The sequence below is a fragment of the Rasamsonia byssochlamydoides genome (assembly GCF_041956645.1).
Source record: "Rasamsonia byssochlamydoides strain NRRL 3658 unplaced genomic scaffold VTN77scaffold_139, whole genome shotgun sequence".
Classification (NCBI taxonomy): Eukaryota; Fungi; Ascomycota; class Eurotiomycetes; order Eurotiales; family Trichocomaceae; genus Rasamsonia; species Rasamsonia byssochlamydoides.
The window spans coordinates 1-15,269 of record NW_027192521.1 but is presented as its reverse complement, the minus strand read 5'-3'; the positions used below and the strand labels follow the sequence as shown (position 1 = coordinate 15,269).

The following is a 15,269-nucleotide window of genomic DNA, read 5'->3' as shown; positions in this document are numbered from 1 at the left end:
CAATGAATAGTCCTTCGGACGATGGAACGATTGTCAAGGTATGGATATTACAGTGAGTCATGTAACCTGTACCTGCAGATTGTAGCATTTACATTACTCGAAATTATATATAGTGGCTGATACCTTAGGTCAAAAGCTCAAGGGAATACACAACGAACTATATACCAAGTCATGTCTGACTACAACAGATTTCCCAAAAACCCCTCACGTACCCCGCTCTCCTATTGTCACCAAGGACAAGGAGTTGCTGGAAAATCTCCGGCTTACCGCGCTCCTATCGCTGGTGGAATTGAACCTGCAGTGGAGGCAGAGTAGTGGTGAACGTGTCCAGTGCACCCTTATCGAATCCCTCGCCTGTCTCACCAGGCGCAAAGGTAACATTGAACTGTTGCGCGATGGTCGATATGGCAATGCGAAGGCTTAGCATGGCGAGGTTCTTGCCAGGACAGCTGTACGGGCCTGCAAAAATTGTCTTGTCAGCCAAAGATTCGACTTGCAAACCTGCTTGCAATAGACGCGAAGGGAATATGAAGATGTACTAACCAATGGAGAAGGGCAGGAATGGCGCGTTATCAGTTTCCATTTCCTCCCTCCGCTCGTTCCATCGCTCAGGGATGAAGTCATGTGCCTTCTTATAGTACCGGTCATCTGTCTGGATCAACTGCATAGGCACGAACACATTTACATCACCAGGGATGTACATTTCATCGACTTGAATTCCCTTCGCGGGCGTGACACGGTAGCCACCAGTGAGAAGAGCAGGTTTGAGACGAAGCGTCTCATTGATGATATCATCGATGAAGGTAACTGACTTGACCTTCTCATAGGACCAGTTGCCGTCAGGCATAGCTTCATCTAAGAGGCGCTGGAGCTTCTGCAGGGTAGCTGGGTATTTGGCAAGATAGAAGAGGACAGTGGCGAGAGTAGTGGCCGTGGTTTCACTAACAATTGAGATGTCAGCCAAGTGCAGGCGGATGGATTGCATGCTTGCATTATACGCGGAAAGAAAAAGAAAAAGGAAAGGGGAAAAAGGAACAACGCACCTCCCTGCGATAATAACCACGCGAGAATCTTCATGAAGGGCGGCCTCAGAAGGAGAGGCAGAGACATCCTTCTCGACGTAGGCTTTCAGCAACCAGGACACGATATCCTGAGGATACTGTTCCGGATTCCAAGTCTGGAGCATCGGATTATTAGCTCTGCCCCATTACAAGCAGGAATAGATGATGCTACCTTCTGCTTAGCCTTGATTTCATCCGCGCACCACTTGAAGAACCCAGAATAGCCCGCTGTAGCACCAGGAATGGCGCCAAGGATGTTGAGCAGCCATGGCACATGACTCAGGACTCCCAGAACGCCCATATGGTCATGCACACCTTTGATGGCTGGATGCTCAATCCCTGTGTTCAGGTTGTTGAAGTTCTTACTAAAGCCGACTTCACCCATAATATCAAAGCTAAGGAACATGGACCAAGCAGTAGCATCCAGAGGCTGGCCTAGGCGTGATTTGATTTCAGTAGCCAAGAGGTCTGCCTTCGCCTTGATACGCGGCTCGTAGGTTGCAAGGGCTATGGTAGAGGTTCAAGTTAGCTAGACTGTCAGCAGGATACGAAGAGCCTAGGGCTCGTTCGACTGAGTTGGGTTACGTGGAAGACAAGTAACTGCTTGCCTTTAATACTGAAGCCTCTGTCCCAAGCCTTCCTTCTCTTGCGGTGGTCATCAAAGTCGCGCGTCATATGGATAGAACATTTTCTATGGTCAGTGGACACTTGAGTGTACCAGCTCGACTTGAGACACTCTGACTGAGGGCCATAGATCAGCGGAATGGCTGATTTGCGGACAATGCAGAGTTCTCGCGGGCCTGCGAACATCGTCAGTCATCAAAAGTCCTGCGACAGAAACAGTGTTCTTACCTGTCCGGATGAAGTCACCATATTGCTTATGCATCTTCGCCACTTCGACATTGTATTGGACATTCTTGGCTGCTTTGGCCGCGTCAGCAAAGCGGGTGAGCTTTGCCCAAAATGGGCCAGGAAAGCGGCGAAGGCGATGGAAGAACAATCGATAGACACCGATGCTCAGGATGAGGCCTGTATTGAATGATACTGCGAGAACAGAGACCCTGAACAAAGTCGGCAAGATAGAGAAGTTCAAGGATAGGTAAGCATAACTAATTCCCAGAACACTGGCAACATAGAGTGCAATAAAATGATAAAGATATAGCTCAACGAAAATCACTCGAAAAATGGACACATGCAATATTACTCCGAGCAAGGCTGCTGAGCCTGCTGCCTGTAGAAGGGGAACCTCGAGGACATCTCTTAGGCTCACGGATAAGGCGTCCATGCTAAGCGTTCAGAGAAGACAAAGAGGAATTGTCCAGCTGCCTCGTCTGTATGAGGGAAAGAAGAGAATGAAAAAAAAAACAAAGATGCTAAGAGCTCATGCTGTTTGGAGAAAACATCCCTGTTGAGGGGGGTTTATACAACGAAGCAGGCGGTCAATGCGAGGATTGGCAATGAACAGGGGCAATTGCTGGAAAAGAGCGCCCCGTTCTTGGAGTCGAGGGAAGCTCGGCGCCGTTACTANCTAGCACTGTTTCGCATGCAACCCAGATCCCTTCGGCGCTCTCACATGCCGACAGTCGCTGCCAGTCTCTGCGGGTCGACGTCGTTAGCTTCCTGGATCTTGCTTGGTCTTGTAGCCATCACCGCAGTTGATGGGTTTCTGGAGCTGCATTGGTGTGTGTTAATACGAACCTGATTTGTAGCATCTTCCAGATGAGTATTCATGCCTAGGCCAGGGGGTGTAATCATGAGGTACGGAGTATGGCTTCTCGACATGGTCCGGCAGCTTAGCCGAGCAGGGAGTCATGGAGCGATACCGTACGGAACGGGACAGGACCACCAGGGTTTGAAAAGCGTCGATCAATATTATCAATCCCTGTCAGTTAAGCGTACTCCGTATGAACGGAGTAAAGAAAAATACCTCTAAAAACCCTCTAAGTCCTTCTTCCCGCCAACGGGCTGGATCCGAACCTTATGCGGAGTAGTGCCTTACGATACTCCTTTCGAGGAGGAAGATGTGATTTGAATTATGGTTAACTTCCACACCCAGGAATCATCTAATCTCACTACTATAATATGTAAACTATATATAATTTTAAGGTTGTGGTACAATAAAGGCCATCTTTTGAAAAACAATTCTCCGAAAGTCTAAGGTTTGTGCCTAGATTGGGGAAAAAAAAACTCAACTGAATGTTTATGTTTATGTGGCTACCATTAGATAAGCGTTAGATCCTGTTATATATTCCCCTAGTAAGATGGCTGTAAAATCTTCATCCGTTGGTCAACGGCTTCTCTCCACAGTGGGTCCCGTCTCGTTCTTAATTAATTAGCCTCTCCAGGGAACGGCGGAAGATCAGACCTTTGACAGGGACAAGGTTCAGCGCCGCTGTCANCACGGCCCGAGGATCCACTTGCCAACCCCAGACGGGGCGTCTAGACCGGCTCGGGCCTGGCCGCCCTCGGTCCGCTTCTGGCCCGGCCTTATCATGCCTAAGACACAATGCGTACCCTACTTAGCTTATTAAGCCCTAGCGAAACTACCTATTCAGGTATCATCCTTCTGTGCACGAATATGGCAATGGACAGACTTGGCTCCTGGCAAGACTGCCTTGTCCTGGTTTACGCTGCGATGCCGTGTCTCGCGATGCTGGGATTTAAACCAAAAGCTTCGTCCAAAGGAAAGCGTCCCTTCGCTAGATTTTCTCCGTCTCTGTTTCTTCGTTCCAATCTTCGAGACTGTGCATCATGGCAATCGAAAATCTCCAGCCGTTGACTTATGCAGTCATCTCAGTTGCATTCGCTGTCGGGACGCTTTCTATCTTTCTTCGCCTTTACTGTCGGGCATTTCTGCTGAAAACGTTTGGCCTCGACGATGCAGTCGCGATCTTCCTGCTGGTAAGGCAGTATCAAAATTTTCTCGTGTGAAGACTGACTCCATCTTCTCCAGCTCGTCAACTCTATGCAGCAGAGTGTGCTGTATATCTTCCTTCACTACGGATGCGGATTGTGGGTTGTTTGATAATCGAATCGTTTCTGTAATAAGCCCTAACCCATAGAAATAGACATGTTACCCTCCTGAATGAATATCAGATCGACAACATCACAAAGGTCTGCTCAGCTTCGCGATCGATATTGCCGACGGACTAACAAAATCTAGTGGCTGTTCATCGAGGAGATATGGTACATGTTTACCCACTGGACAATGAAGCAAGCGTTCCTGTTCTTCTACCTGCGCCTATCCCAAGATAAGGTGTTTCAACGACTTGTGTATGGGACAATGGTGCTCAATACTGCCTTCACCATTATCAACTGGCTCCTGGCGTTCCTTCAATGCAGGCCTTTCGCCGCCATCCTCCACCGAGCCGATTACCCTGATGCCAAATGTATCGACTCATACGTGCTCTTGATGGGTCCTTCAGTCCTGGTATTTTTTTTGGTCTTCTTTCGCCAAAGGCTTTCTTTCTTGCCTGCTGATCATTTCTAGAACATCATCACCGATGTCATCATTCTGACGCTCCCCATAAAAACCGTGTTATCACTGCAAATGTCCACACGCCGCAAAGTTGCGGTGCTTAGCGTTATTAGTTTCGGAGGTTCAGCCGTGATCATTGCCCTATGCCGCTTCATCATCTTGAAACAGCTCGCAGTCAACCCAGATATATCATATGTGCTTGGCAAGATGATCATTGTTGCAGCATTGGAAATTGAATTTGCTATCGTTGCTGTCAACCTCCCAGGCATGAAGCCGCTGTGGAAAAGGATCACTGGAGGTTCGACCCACGATTCTGGCAACCCGAGTGCTGGTGTGTACAAGCTGTCAAGCCATGAACGCGGTACAGGCACTGGGCGGAAGATTGGAGAGTTGTCCCGTTCGCGGAAGGCGAGCAATGCCCACGAGCTGACCCAAACTGGGTCAGAGGAGGAACTCATCTACCGGGCGACAAAGGGGCATATTCAGGTCACAACCAATGTTGACGTGAGTACAGCGGCAAAGCGGCCTGAAGATGACCAGGCGCAGCTGGGCTTGCAGTCCTATAGCGGGCGTCAGATTTGCTAAGCCTGAGGATTCGAGGCTCTCAGACATTTTTCCGCATGTGAAGAAGGCTAGAGAAATTAACTAGGTACAGCAATGCGGTTGCAGCTTTGCTAAGCAAACAAATGACTCCGTAAGGAATACACACCTCCCTACTCCCTGTTTGCCTATCCAAAACTTTCTTTATTCGACGCTCTTTTTGCTACCAAAATTTTCTACATGGTTCACTCGTTATTTAGCCTGTGAGTTCGGCCGCATCGGTTGAATCCCAGTGGTGTCGACTTCTGTTTTCCCTTTCTATCTTTCGTTTTCCTCTTATTTTCCTTACGTTCTTTTGTACCAGGTCAAGCTTAGCTGCTGTAAGATAAAATAGTAAACAGACAGCGATATTTTTGTTTATTGGCTGCAACATAATTTACTAACTGTATCGAACAATATTTATTGTACCGTACTATATAATCAAGTTTTTATTTGTTATCTACCCAGGTACATTCCATGCGGACTCCCTACGTATAGCTAGCTAGTCCATTGCCTAATTCTCGCAGCTCTTGCTAATATGTGTTTGTCTCCATCACTGAAGAAAAATGTCCGTCGCTAATCTATGATTTTTTTTTTACTCATATGTGCAATACGGAAGTTGAAGTTTTTATTTTTTAAAATATAGTCATGTTGTGATTGGCCGCTCGATTGATTAATTTCCCCAGTAGACGCGTCATACGCAATTTACGTACGGAGTATGTACGTACTTGGTGAGGTACCTGGTAACGCTTAGTCTATGGAGTACGGAGGACGGAGTACTCCATACTCTGTAACCCGTGCCACACTCTGAGCTGATGTCTACTGGGCTCTGGCTAAGGAAAAGAATACGAATACGGTGGTCAGGTCGTTGGGTGGACTTCTCCTTGGGGGGTAATGGTCTAGTCGCGGACTGTTACCAATTCCATGATGCCATTGTACGGAGTAGATCTAGTCCTGTTAGTGACTGCTACTTAGTGATGGTCCTGAGTCCTGGGGATCCAAGACGCCAAGATCGTAGAGATTGTCCGTGTTTCTACTTGGACTGTGAAGATTCACTTGTTATAGCTAGCGAGGGCTGCACTCTGTATAGTGCTCCCTCAGGAGTCATGACAGGTAAATCACAGGTACTGGTGTCCTTTGTAGTCATGGACAGGATGAGCCGTCCACTCCTTGCCCATGGAAGGGATGAAGAACCTAATATTACCAGTTTATGGAGCAGATCTAATTCTTCGCCTAGGGTAATATGTGCCCTGACCAACCCCAACAGAGCTAAGATGGCTGGGGTAATATCCATTGAAAATTTAGAGTGTGGGTATCCTGGGACATTGCAAGTGTCTTCTGGTTTCTTGGCTTAGCGCTAGCCAAAACCTTCTGCCTGGATGCTGGAGCTAATTGGGGGCCAGACCTTTGTGGGCAGTTTTTCTGGGCATGATTACATAGACGAGTTTAACACATACGCCAGTTTACTTGGCATGCATGAGCAGCTGTACCATCTGTCATGATTCGTGTGCTAAGTGCCAAGCAAACATTCTCTGCCAAGCTGGTGTCGTTGAAAGCTAAAAAGGACTACATAACAGCATTTGCTAGGCAGAAAATACCAAATAGAGGTGACTCCAGATGAATGGCACCACCAGGTACGGTAATGTCCGTGTTGTCGGAAATGCTTTGCTCAACTCCTGCTCAGAGCGCGATGTTCTTTGAAAGGAAAGACTCTCTGTCAAGGATCCATTACAGGATAAAGATGGGCGCATCAGTGAGGGAAAAAGCTTTCCATATTCATTGGCACAGGGGTACCCTTGCATAATCTGCAGAGATAATATGGCATCTACTCCGTACTCTGTACTCCGTAGACTGAATCTTTCTATGACAGGGGGACACCAGCGGTAACACAAGTCGTAATGTGGCTTAGCTGGCTAACAGGGGTATTTCAGAACCTTAAAAAAGCTTTTCCAATGATCTTATGCTGGAAAACTCTTGGGACGCAACAAAGGATTCTCGTTGGTGTAAAGATGAGCCGTCTACTGAATGGCCCCAGTCTCGTCTGGGACCAAGCACTCAGAAACAACTTACTATTCGTCGACCTCATTTCATGTACGGAGTACTGCGTATTTATTTGCTATACTTTTCTCTCTCACGAGTCACTCCACTTGATGAGAGAACATAATCCTGCCTTTTTGTAGCCACTTCAATCCCAACTAGAACACACGTATTAGAGATTGAACAGGAAGGCTGAGAGGAAGGTAGGCAGACGCGGAAATTGCCCAAGAAGAGGACTGAGTGGAAGGATTAGAGGAGACTAGGGGTGGGCCGCGTGTTATCAGGGGGAGGATACTACCGGCAGGATGGATTTCTAGCGTTATCAGCTTCCTGTATCCAATTTCAATGCCAACTTTAAGGGATATGGTAACTGCGGACCAAGGCTACGGTCTCGGATACTGGCTGAGTTGTTGAATAACTACTCCGTATAAGGTCGAACGCCTGAAACTACCGCTCCAGCAATGGTCTCGGACCGGCCAGCCGGGAATGACAAGGGTACTGAGTACGGAGTATACCTTGCCCAATAGTTTCGAAGGCAGGAGGATGCTGTATGATATTGGAACATAATAAGGGATGATTTCGCGTGCCAAATTCGCGGTTTCTCACTGCTAAAGCACACGTCCAGCCTCCATCTGGGAGGGCATGAGCCGTATACGCAGTAATAATACGAGACTACAGCATAAAGCTTCACGTAGCTGTACTCCGTAGCTCCAGCCAATTACTATGCCGCTATAGATAAGAACTCAGTCTAAAAGTGTCTTTTGGTTTTGAGTAATTTTAATGAGTAACTGTTCGAAACTGTTTGAGAATATGACGGAAGACACAACACTACGGACGAGTAGACAATCATGCGCCGTTTGAAGGACCATCGAGAAGGGGAAGCGGGCTCTGCACCACGAGACTGTTGTTCAGATTCAGAAGCAGTGTGGTTATTACTAGTATTACTAGGTACACGAGCTAGCGTTGTGTATGGTATGTCTCCTTGCTTCGATGTGCTAATGATAGCTCTTCACGCCTGCATGAGTAGAACCCGCTCCTCTTGCAATGGATATTATCATTATCTCTCCAGTTTGACCGACCTTTCATCATCTAGTTCGTACAGCTTCGCTTGGCTTTTCTGTCAGCCCTGATCGGGTCCCTGGTCGGAACGTATCTCTGTCCGAATCGTAGCGCTTCTCGTTGACGGTACCTTTCTCATAACCTTTGCATCTTCCCCCAGCGTTCTCCGCTTCTTATATGCATTATACACATACAACCACGGCACGAACGTGGCTTCCTCCACAGGAATTGGTCGCGGCCGTACCGATCATGGTATCGCGTTTTCTTTGAGCGTATATGTCAGGGTACCAGTGCTGCTGATTCCTGCAAAACTTCATACGTGGCCAACGCCTCCGATAATGACACGAATTCTGTCAGAAGTTGACCAAGAACGGCTGTGTCTTCGACTGCGATGCCGGTGCCTTGGGACAGGTAGGAAAGAGCAGGGTGTCTGGAGTCACTAGGTTTGAATGTTAGATAGACCTATGTGTGCGCTCATCCATTATAAGCGTTAGGACAAGTTTAGAGATATCGAGCGGCGAATTCGAGAGGCATATCTATGATATCTCTATGATAAATTCATTCCGCTCAAAGACTGGAATCAGTCTTCGACATGGCTGAAGAAAAGGCCCTTCATGATCTCAGCACCAAGAAGCAAGATATAGGACAAGGATCGTTTCAGATCCTGAGCTATCCGGGGGAAGAAAAGCGACTGGCTAATGTCACTGTATATGGTGTTCATCTTGGGCATGATAGTGTCATTGGCAGTTGTTCACGACAGTGTCATTGGCAGAGTTGCTCACGACAGTTCCTAAGACACAGAAAGACTCATTAGAGGAGGGACCAATTCCTGTCCAAAGCCAAGAGCCTTCTCTCCAACGCACTGTCAGGATCGTATTGGGACATGTCAAGGCTTTGATGATCCACTACTCACATTTGCATATGTCAAGAGAGCGGAAATCATGCTGGAATATTGCCATTTCACCAGTTTGGATTGCGGTGGCTTTTGATCTGCACTGAAATGGAGCAAATACAAAGTCCAGCCTGATGGAGTAATAGCCGAGGAAGTGTGTCTAGTGGACGTTGTGCTTTGTTGAAAGGATTGAATGATTGTCACCAGGACGGCTGTCTGCCATTGATGACACAGGCTCCAACGTTGACGTTCCCGCCCAATCATCGCTGGATATGGGTGATTATATTCTGCCAGGCCATATTGACGCATGGTCTTCTCTGCGGGGAATCCTCAGTAAACCCTGCAAGGAACAATCTGGTCTCGAGCAGTTGTCTGCAAAGCATGGGACCCTGGCCAGCTCTATCTCCGAATCACTTTACATCCAATAACCACCATACAATTACCATTCCCATGTGCCATTTCCTGACTTCGAAAGCGACTTCGAACGGCGACCGGAGTTCCAATACGTCCCGTGTCGTCGCCTACTCCACAGGAAGTCTATCAAATCCAGTAGAGAATCTGGTGATCTATTACAAAAATATTTTCCTCGGGCCTATTCAACACAAAGATCTGGTTGGACAACTTCTTCATAGAATCCACAGCGATAATCCTTGTCAGGTGCAGAGTTATTTGAGGCGATGATCTCGACATACACCCCAGTAGGCTCCTGGACGTCCTTAAAGCATGTCTGATCATTCTCAGATAGTATTACGAGTTGTCGCCTACCATGCAGAGGTTTGCGAAGGTCACTACTGATTTCAGACAGGCTCTGGTCTTTCCTATGGAGAAGATATAGAGCAAGCTCTCGCAGAACGAGGGCTTGCCACAGGAATAACTAGCTGCAAATGCATTGTCTACTTTGCAATCTTGACAGTCTCACATTGACCTAAAAACCACAGATTGGCCTAATTGACCAGGTCATCAATAATACTTCTTTGGTCAATCTGTTTTCCACTATGAAAGAATTGGCAGACTTCAGTATACCTATGCCTACAAGTTGGGATTATCTGCAAGTTGGCTGGTGCAGCGCAATTGGACGATTCTCGTTCATAAATCGTAATTCTCCTCCATTACTATGCATCAAGCTTTTCCATTGGAGATTTCCAGAGTCTCCTAGTGTATAGTCTGGTCCAGATACCCCATGAACTTTACAAATAGTCTCACGCTGTAGAGCATTCGCTGCTTACTATTTCCCCTCATATCTCTGCTCCAGGAAGCATTGTAGCAATCTTCAATGTCAAGGGATTCAACGGACTTTCAAATTTCATGCATCTTATTCAGTAGAAGTTGGATGTACAACTCACATAAGATGAGTAACAATGATCATGACAACCACAATACTACGCAAAGCCACTAATATACTCACAAAATTGGAGTGGGACCACGTGAACCTGAAGGATACCGTCTTTGGCTATCGATCAACATGGTTGACACCTCTTGTCAGGACGGTGACGCTATCCAATAGCTTTCTGGCACTCTTCCAGAGCAAGGCCGCACTTCCCGGGAAATGACTAGCGACTTTGACGGCTTCGACTTCGTCCCCAAACAGCGAGATTTGCTTACCTTCCCATCGGACTTCCTCTGAACCACGGTGATGATCCCCTCCAAGTCTTCATACGGCATGTAGACCTTCCAGTCCAATACCAGTGCCCAATGTAGCGAGGTCGAGTAGCAGTGCGGATGTGATATCACCATGGCCTCGATGCCTCCTAATTTGTTGATTCTCTGCACAGTCTCATTGTCAATGTACGTGATGCAATCCCACAGAATGTTTCCTTTTTCCATGCAGCAGGGGATCGCGCGCTAAGCGATGGCAAGTTGGAGTTCGGTATAGATGCTCACAAGCCCAGAGTTGAACTTGCCAATCCAAGACACGTTGCAGTATTTCCTCGACAGCCGTAATTCCTGCAGTGTCGTCCCTGACCGTCTAATTTTGCCAGCATGTCGGAGACTACGAGTGTAGCCGACTCAGTGATCATGCTTTTCTTTTTCCTTTTTTCTCATATCGGCCCAGAGGTATATATTCTCGTGGATCATCAGAGATTTTACACGACTTGACTGCCCTCGTACCGTCTTGAACACCGCACATGCCACATATCATAAGATTCATCATGTAGAAAAAAGAAAGACAAAAAGGGACAAAAAACAACGCTAGGAGACGAGAAAGAAAAGATGTTGTTTTCCAGAGAATCTATAATGAGTTACGGTTGCACACAGGGTACACAGAAAATATAAATATTCCGAACTTGACTGTCCCTTACAACAACAGCATGAACGTGTATAATCGCCGAATCACGGGCGAAGTCGACAGGTATGCCTGGCAGTGGATATACTAGTCAGCTCATCCAATGTTGCTAGGTCCTACCTAACGCTGATGGAGCCAGATACCTGCACAGCCAGCCTGGGCGTCGCAATCTTTATATAGCATGTTGGATCGATTGTCGTTGATACAGCAGCCGCCTGGGACTAACTAGTTAAATTTTGCTAAGCCGTCAGGATGGTGGAAAGAGTGGGAGGAAGCTTAGAAAAAGCTGTCATTGCTTCTGGCGGGTTCATTGTTCGCTGGCAGGTTTTCGCTTCCAATCAAGCTGTCCAGAAAACTGGGACAGAGTGCACAAGCATGGCGCTAGGCAAGGACGTCACAGCAGCTGCAGCACAGGCTCGTATCTATTCGATCATACTCTGTACAGCCTAAGCCTTGCTACCATTGATGGTTCGAGGCTAAAGATACCAGCACTGCATGACACGCTTTTAACGAATCCAACTCATCAAACACCTCTCAGCCACACATCGAGTCTCATAGCCAGTCATGTCCTAAGGCCTGTCAGGATTGTTGGATGTTGGAGCTTCTCAGTCCAATTAGATACTAATATCTTGACAACTTCTCCTCATTCCCCAATTCCAGCATCATCAATTTTGGAGTAAAGGAGAGAATATAAACTTGATCGTCCTAGACCACCACCATTATCTGGTCATTATTATCTCCCCTTGCCAGTGTTCCAAGACGGCGCTATCACTTTGATTAGATCGAGTTATATCTTTACTGCTTTGAAAGATGCCTACCCAAGCGTACTTTGACAAGTACCCCGCCTTTCCCGACGACGTTCCCGTCGCGAAGCTACCCCGCCTATCCTTCGCGAAGCTCCTGACACACGAGGAGAGTGAGTCCGATGCTCTATTCGAGGCATACAGAGCCATGGGCTTCTTCCTGCTCGACTTTCAGGGCTGCCCTGAAGGCGAAGCATTTCTCAAAAAGGCAGAGACCATGTTCGACCTCAACGAGGAAGTCAACTCCATGAACGTCGACGAGCTGATGAAGTACGCCTATCAGCCTCCACACTCACTGTTCGGGTAGGTGAGCTTCTTTTGCTTACTCTTCGTTGGCGTTCATGACTCATTCGGATTGCTCCGCCCACCTTGCGCGATGGTCTTGAGGACTTTTTTTTCCAGGCTCTGAAAAGCCTTGATGCTAGTGGTTTACGAATATAGGTACAAACACATTGGCAATCTGAAAATCGAAGATGGTAGGCCAGACCGTGTTGAATTCTACAACGTTGGCCAGGACGATATGACGGGCGTCTCCAAGCCGTTGCCAAATCCATCCTGCATTGAGGCTCATCGTCCCGGCATCAAAGCATACATGGAGCAAGCGCACTCCATCGTTTCACTGATCTGCTCCGTCTACCTCCAGGCACCCTCGCCTTGCTACAGCAGATAAACTCCCCATCCGGCACCTCGCTCCGCATGCTGTGCTACCCCCCGCAGCTAGCAGACAATCAGCGCACGAGTTCTACTTGGCACACAGATATTAGGTCGCTGATCATCCTCTTCAACATCACTGGCGGTCTGCAGCTGCTGCATCCGGGTGCCGACCCGCGCGACGAGAGTAGCTGGGTCTACGTCAAACCAGCCCCCAGGTGTGCGATTGTCAATCTCGGCAACGCAATGGTCAAGTGGAGTGCTGGAATTCTGCAGAGTGACATGCACTGCATTACCTTTGCTCCAGGCAAACAGGCTCAAGTCACAAGGTACAGTCTTGCCTACCTTGTGCAGCCAAACGGCAATGCACCAATGAAGAGGCTTTCTGGGGGAGACAGCTTGATTCCAGCACCAGAGGAGGGGGAAGAGGATAATCCTATGGATGCTCGCAAGTGGGAAGCACATAAAGCAGTAGCCATTAGGACAGGGCGGGATAATGCGCGCAGCAGAGGCAGTAAGGAGATCAAATTAGAAGGTAAGAAAAATGTCTCAGCAGTGCTCGAGGTTACGAAGACAGAAGTTCGTGCCATAGGAGCTTGATAGAATAGCAACAAAGAATCAAACCGGAGGCAGGGGGAGAAGCCGTTGGCAAAGCACAAGAAAGCTTCTTCTAGGGCAAGTTGAGAGCCCTTTTTCAGATGGTATGACAGTTCAAAGACCGAACCACTATGTTCCTATAGTTTACGATTGAGTTAAATTGTACTTGCAAAGTGCAGACGGAGGCAGATCTCACTGCTTAAACCTAGGCTCATGACGGGTTCAGAGCACTTAGGCCAGTTTGAGTAGATCTGACGTTGCAAACCTACATTGAATTCCGCATGTCTCGGTGTTTTCGGGGGCCTTCAGCCGACAGTGTTAGCTGACTCAAAGTAGTGATCATCAGTTACGATTCTGCGGGTATGCAGGCGATGTAGCTCGCGGAATCTCCTGATCTGGTGCAATACAGGCCCAAAGGAGCTAGTCGACAGCAAAGCAATATATGAACCCATTCCCCGTGCCGACACGATACGTCCCTTGAGTGCGCTATGTCACTCGGATATCTCCGGTGACAGTAGTTTCAATCGAATATCCGAAGTCGGGCCTAGTTTAAAGTGCCTAGAAAGATATCCGACTTTCCGAAAGTAGGTCCTCGATTCTTCTCAAATCCATGGTCAAATCACCCATAGTTATTCATATGGTAGGGTTAGGTCATGGAACCGCATAGAATCTCGCAGACTAATCTCGTAGTTGACAAAAGATTAAACTTTCTAATTTTGTTTTTCCAAGGCACACCAAGCTGAAGCCCGTATTGACCCCACCTTGATGAGTCAGTGGCTAAAGAGCTAATAACCAGTTTTGATTGCTGCTCATTAGTGATAGATTGCATGTATATGAGCTGTGGTTTAATGCTTAGAAAGTATACCCGCTGTTGATTCAGGGGTTCGCTTACTATCCCGTCCTATTTATATATTACCAGTCGACTATATCCACTACATACATAGCTTTTTAAACTTAATATGGATCATTCACCGATGGCCACGCAAGCCTGCACTCTCACTCCAATCAACCTGGATAACCCGTCCGAATATACGGAGCTGCGGCATCAACGGATCATTTGTGGCTGGGACTTCAGCGACGACAAGCTCCGGAAATGGCGTAAGAAGCAAGGAGAAGGTCTCAAAGCTTTCTTTGGATCATGCTGCCTCCCGCAGCCAGCAGTTCAACTGCAACAGAGCTAGTTCGCGCTGGACACATCTCCCTTGACTCCTATTGCGATCCTCCCGATCCCGAACTGGCGACATCGGACAAAACAATAATGACAATTCAGACCTTCTTCATCCTTCCCGAATACCGAGGCACCGGGTTAGGGCGGCAGGCAATGGATCTCGTCGAGTCAATGGCAACCAAGGAGCCGTTTGGGAGCCCCCAGTGCAATTTTATCACCGTGAATACGCTCAGCAAACGATACCTTCGCGACGAGTGGCCAGAGTGGAGGGGGATCTGGAAGGATCTGACAAGGGAGCCACCGGCTTTCAGCAATCAGGAATGGTACGAGCGGCGTGGGTATGTGCAGTGGAAGGAGGAGCCAAGGTACCACGAACGGACTCGGGATGGGAGGGAGGTTGTATTGGTTGCTAGTTTCCTGAGAAAGGCAGCAGGATCCATCTCGGCGTAGGTAGAAAAAGGCTCCAAGTGTGATTGCAAAAGACGGCGTTGCCCTCTAAAAGGACTATGTCACAGGCCAGAGCCCATAAGAGCACTCATGGATGCTGTGTTCTGATTAGTTTATCTACTCTATTATAATGGAAATAACGTAATCGGACACCGAGCTGCCACGGACACCGAGCTGCCACCCCAACCACGGCTGAAAGCGCCTAACAATGCC

General features: G+C 47.8%; 5 protein-coding genes across 5 annotated transcripts; 3 read left to right on the top strand and 2 right to left on the bottom strand.

Moving 5' to 3' along the window:
- Positions 1-274: 274 nt before the first annotated feature.
- Positions 275-2,843, bottom strand: VTN77DRAFT_1673 (uncharacterized protein; the record flags this gene model as incomplete). The annotated part of the gene is made up of 8 exons (XM_069417430.1): positions 275-459; positions 544-941; positions 1,044-1,177; positions 1,234-1,568; positions 1,670-1,861; positions 1,914-2,122; positions 2,635-2,657; positions 2,760-2,843. 8 exons carry the CDS (start codon positions 2,841-2,843, stop codon positions 275-277), a joined length of 1,560 nt encoding a protein of 519 aa, XP_069272810.1.
- Positions 2,844-3,812: 969 nt separating this feature from the next.
- Positions 3,813-5,124, top strand: VTN77DRAFT_1672 (uncharacterized protein; the record flags this gene model as incomplete). Its single annotated transcript, XM_069417429.1, has 5 exons — positions 3,813-3,962; positions 4,015-4,073; positions 4,130-4,175; positions 4,225-4,491; positions 4,552-5,124. The coding sequence occupies 5 exons, from the start codon at positions 3,813-3,815 to the stop codon at positions 5,122-5,124; spliced, it is 1,095 nt and encodes a 364-aa protein (XP_069272809.1).
- A 5,475-nt stretch (positions 5,125-10,599) lies between these two features.
- VTN77DRAFT_1671 (uncharacterized protein) lies at positions 10,600-10,930 on the bottom strand (the record flags this gene model as incomplete). Its single annotated transcript, XM_069417428.1, has 2 exons — positions 10,600-10,641; positions 10,709-10,930. The coding sequence occupies 2 exons, from the start codon at positions 10,928-10,930 to the stop codon at positions 10,600-10,602; spliced, it is 264 nt and encodes an 87-aa protein (XP_069272808.1).
- Positions 10,931-12,200: 1,270 nt separating this feature from the next.
- VTN77DRAFT_1670 (uncharacterized protein) lies at positions 12,201-13,444 on the top strand (the record flags this gene model as incomplete). Its single annotated transcript, XM_069417427.1, has 4 exons — positions 12,201-12,496; positions 12,635-12,765; positions 12,837-13,379; positions 13,437-13,444. 4 exons carry the CDS (start codon positions 12,201-12,203, stop codon positions 13,442-13,444), a joined length of 978 nt encoding a protein of 325 aa, XP_069272807.1.
- A 956-nt stretch (positions 13,445-14,400) lies between these two features.
- Positions 14,401-15,059, top strand: VTN77DRAFT_1669 (uncharacterized protein; the record flags this gene model as incomplete). The annotated part of the gene is made up of 2 exons (XM_069417425.1): positions 14,401-14,539; positions 14,596-15,059. 2 exons carry the CDS (start codon positions 14,401-14,403, stop codon positions 15,057-15,059), a joined length of 603 nt encoding a protein of 200 aa, XP_069272806.1.
- Positions 15,060-15,269: the final 210 nt, after the last annotated feature.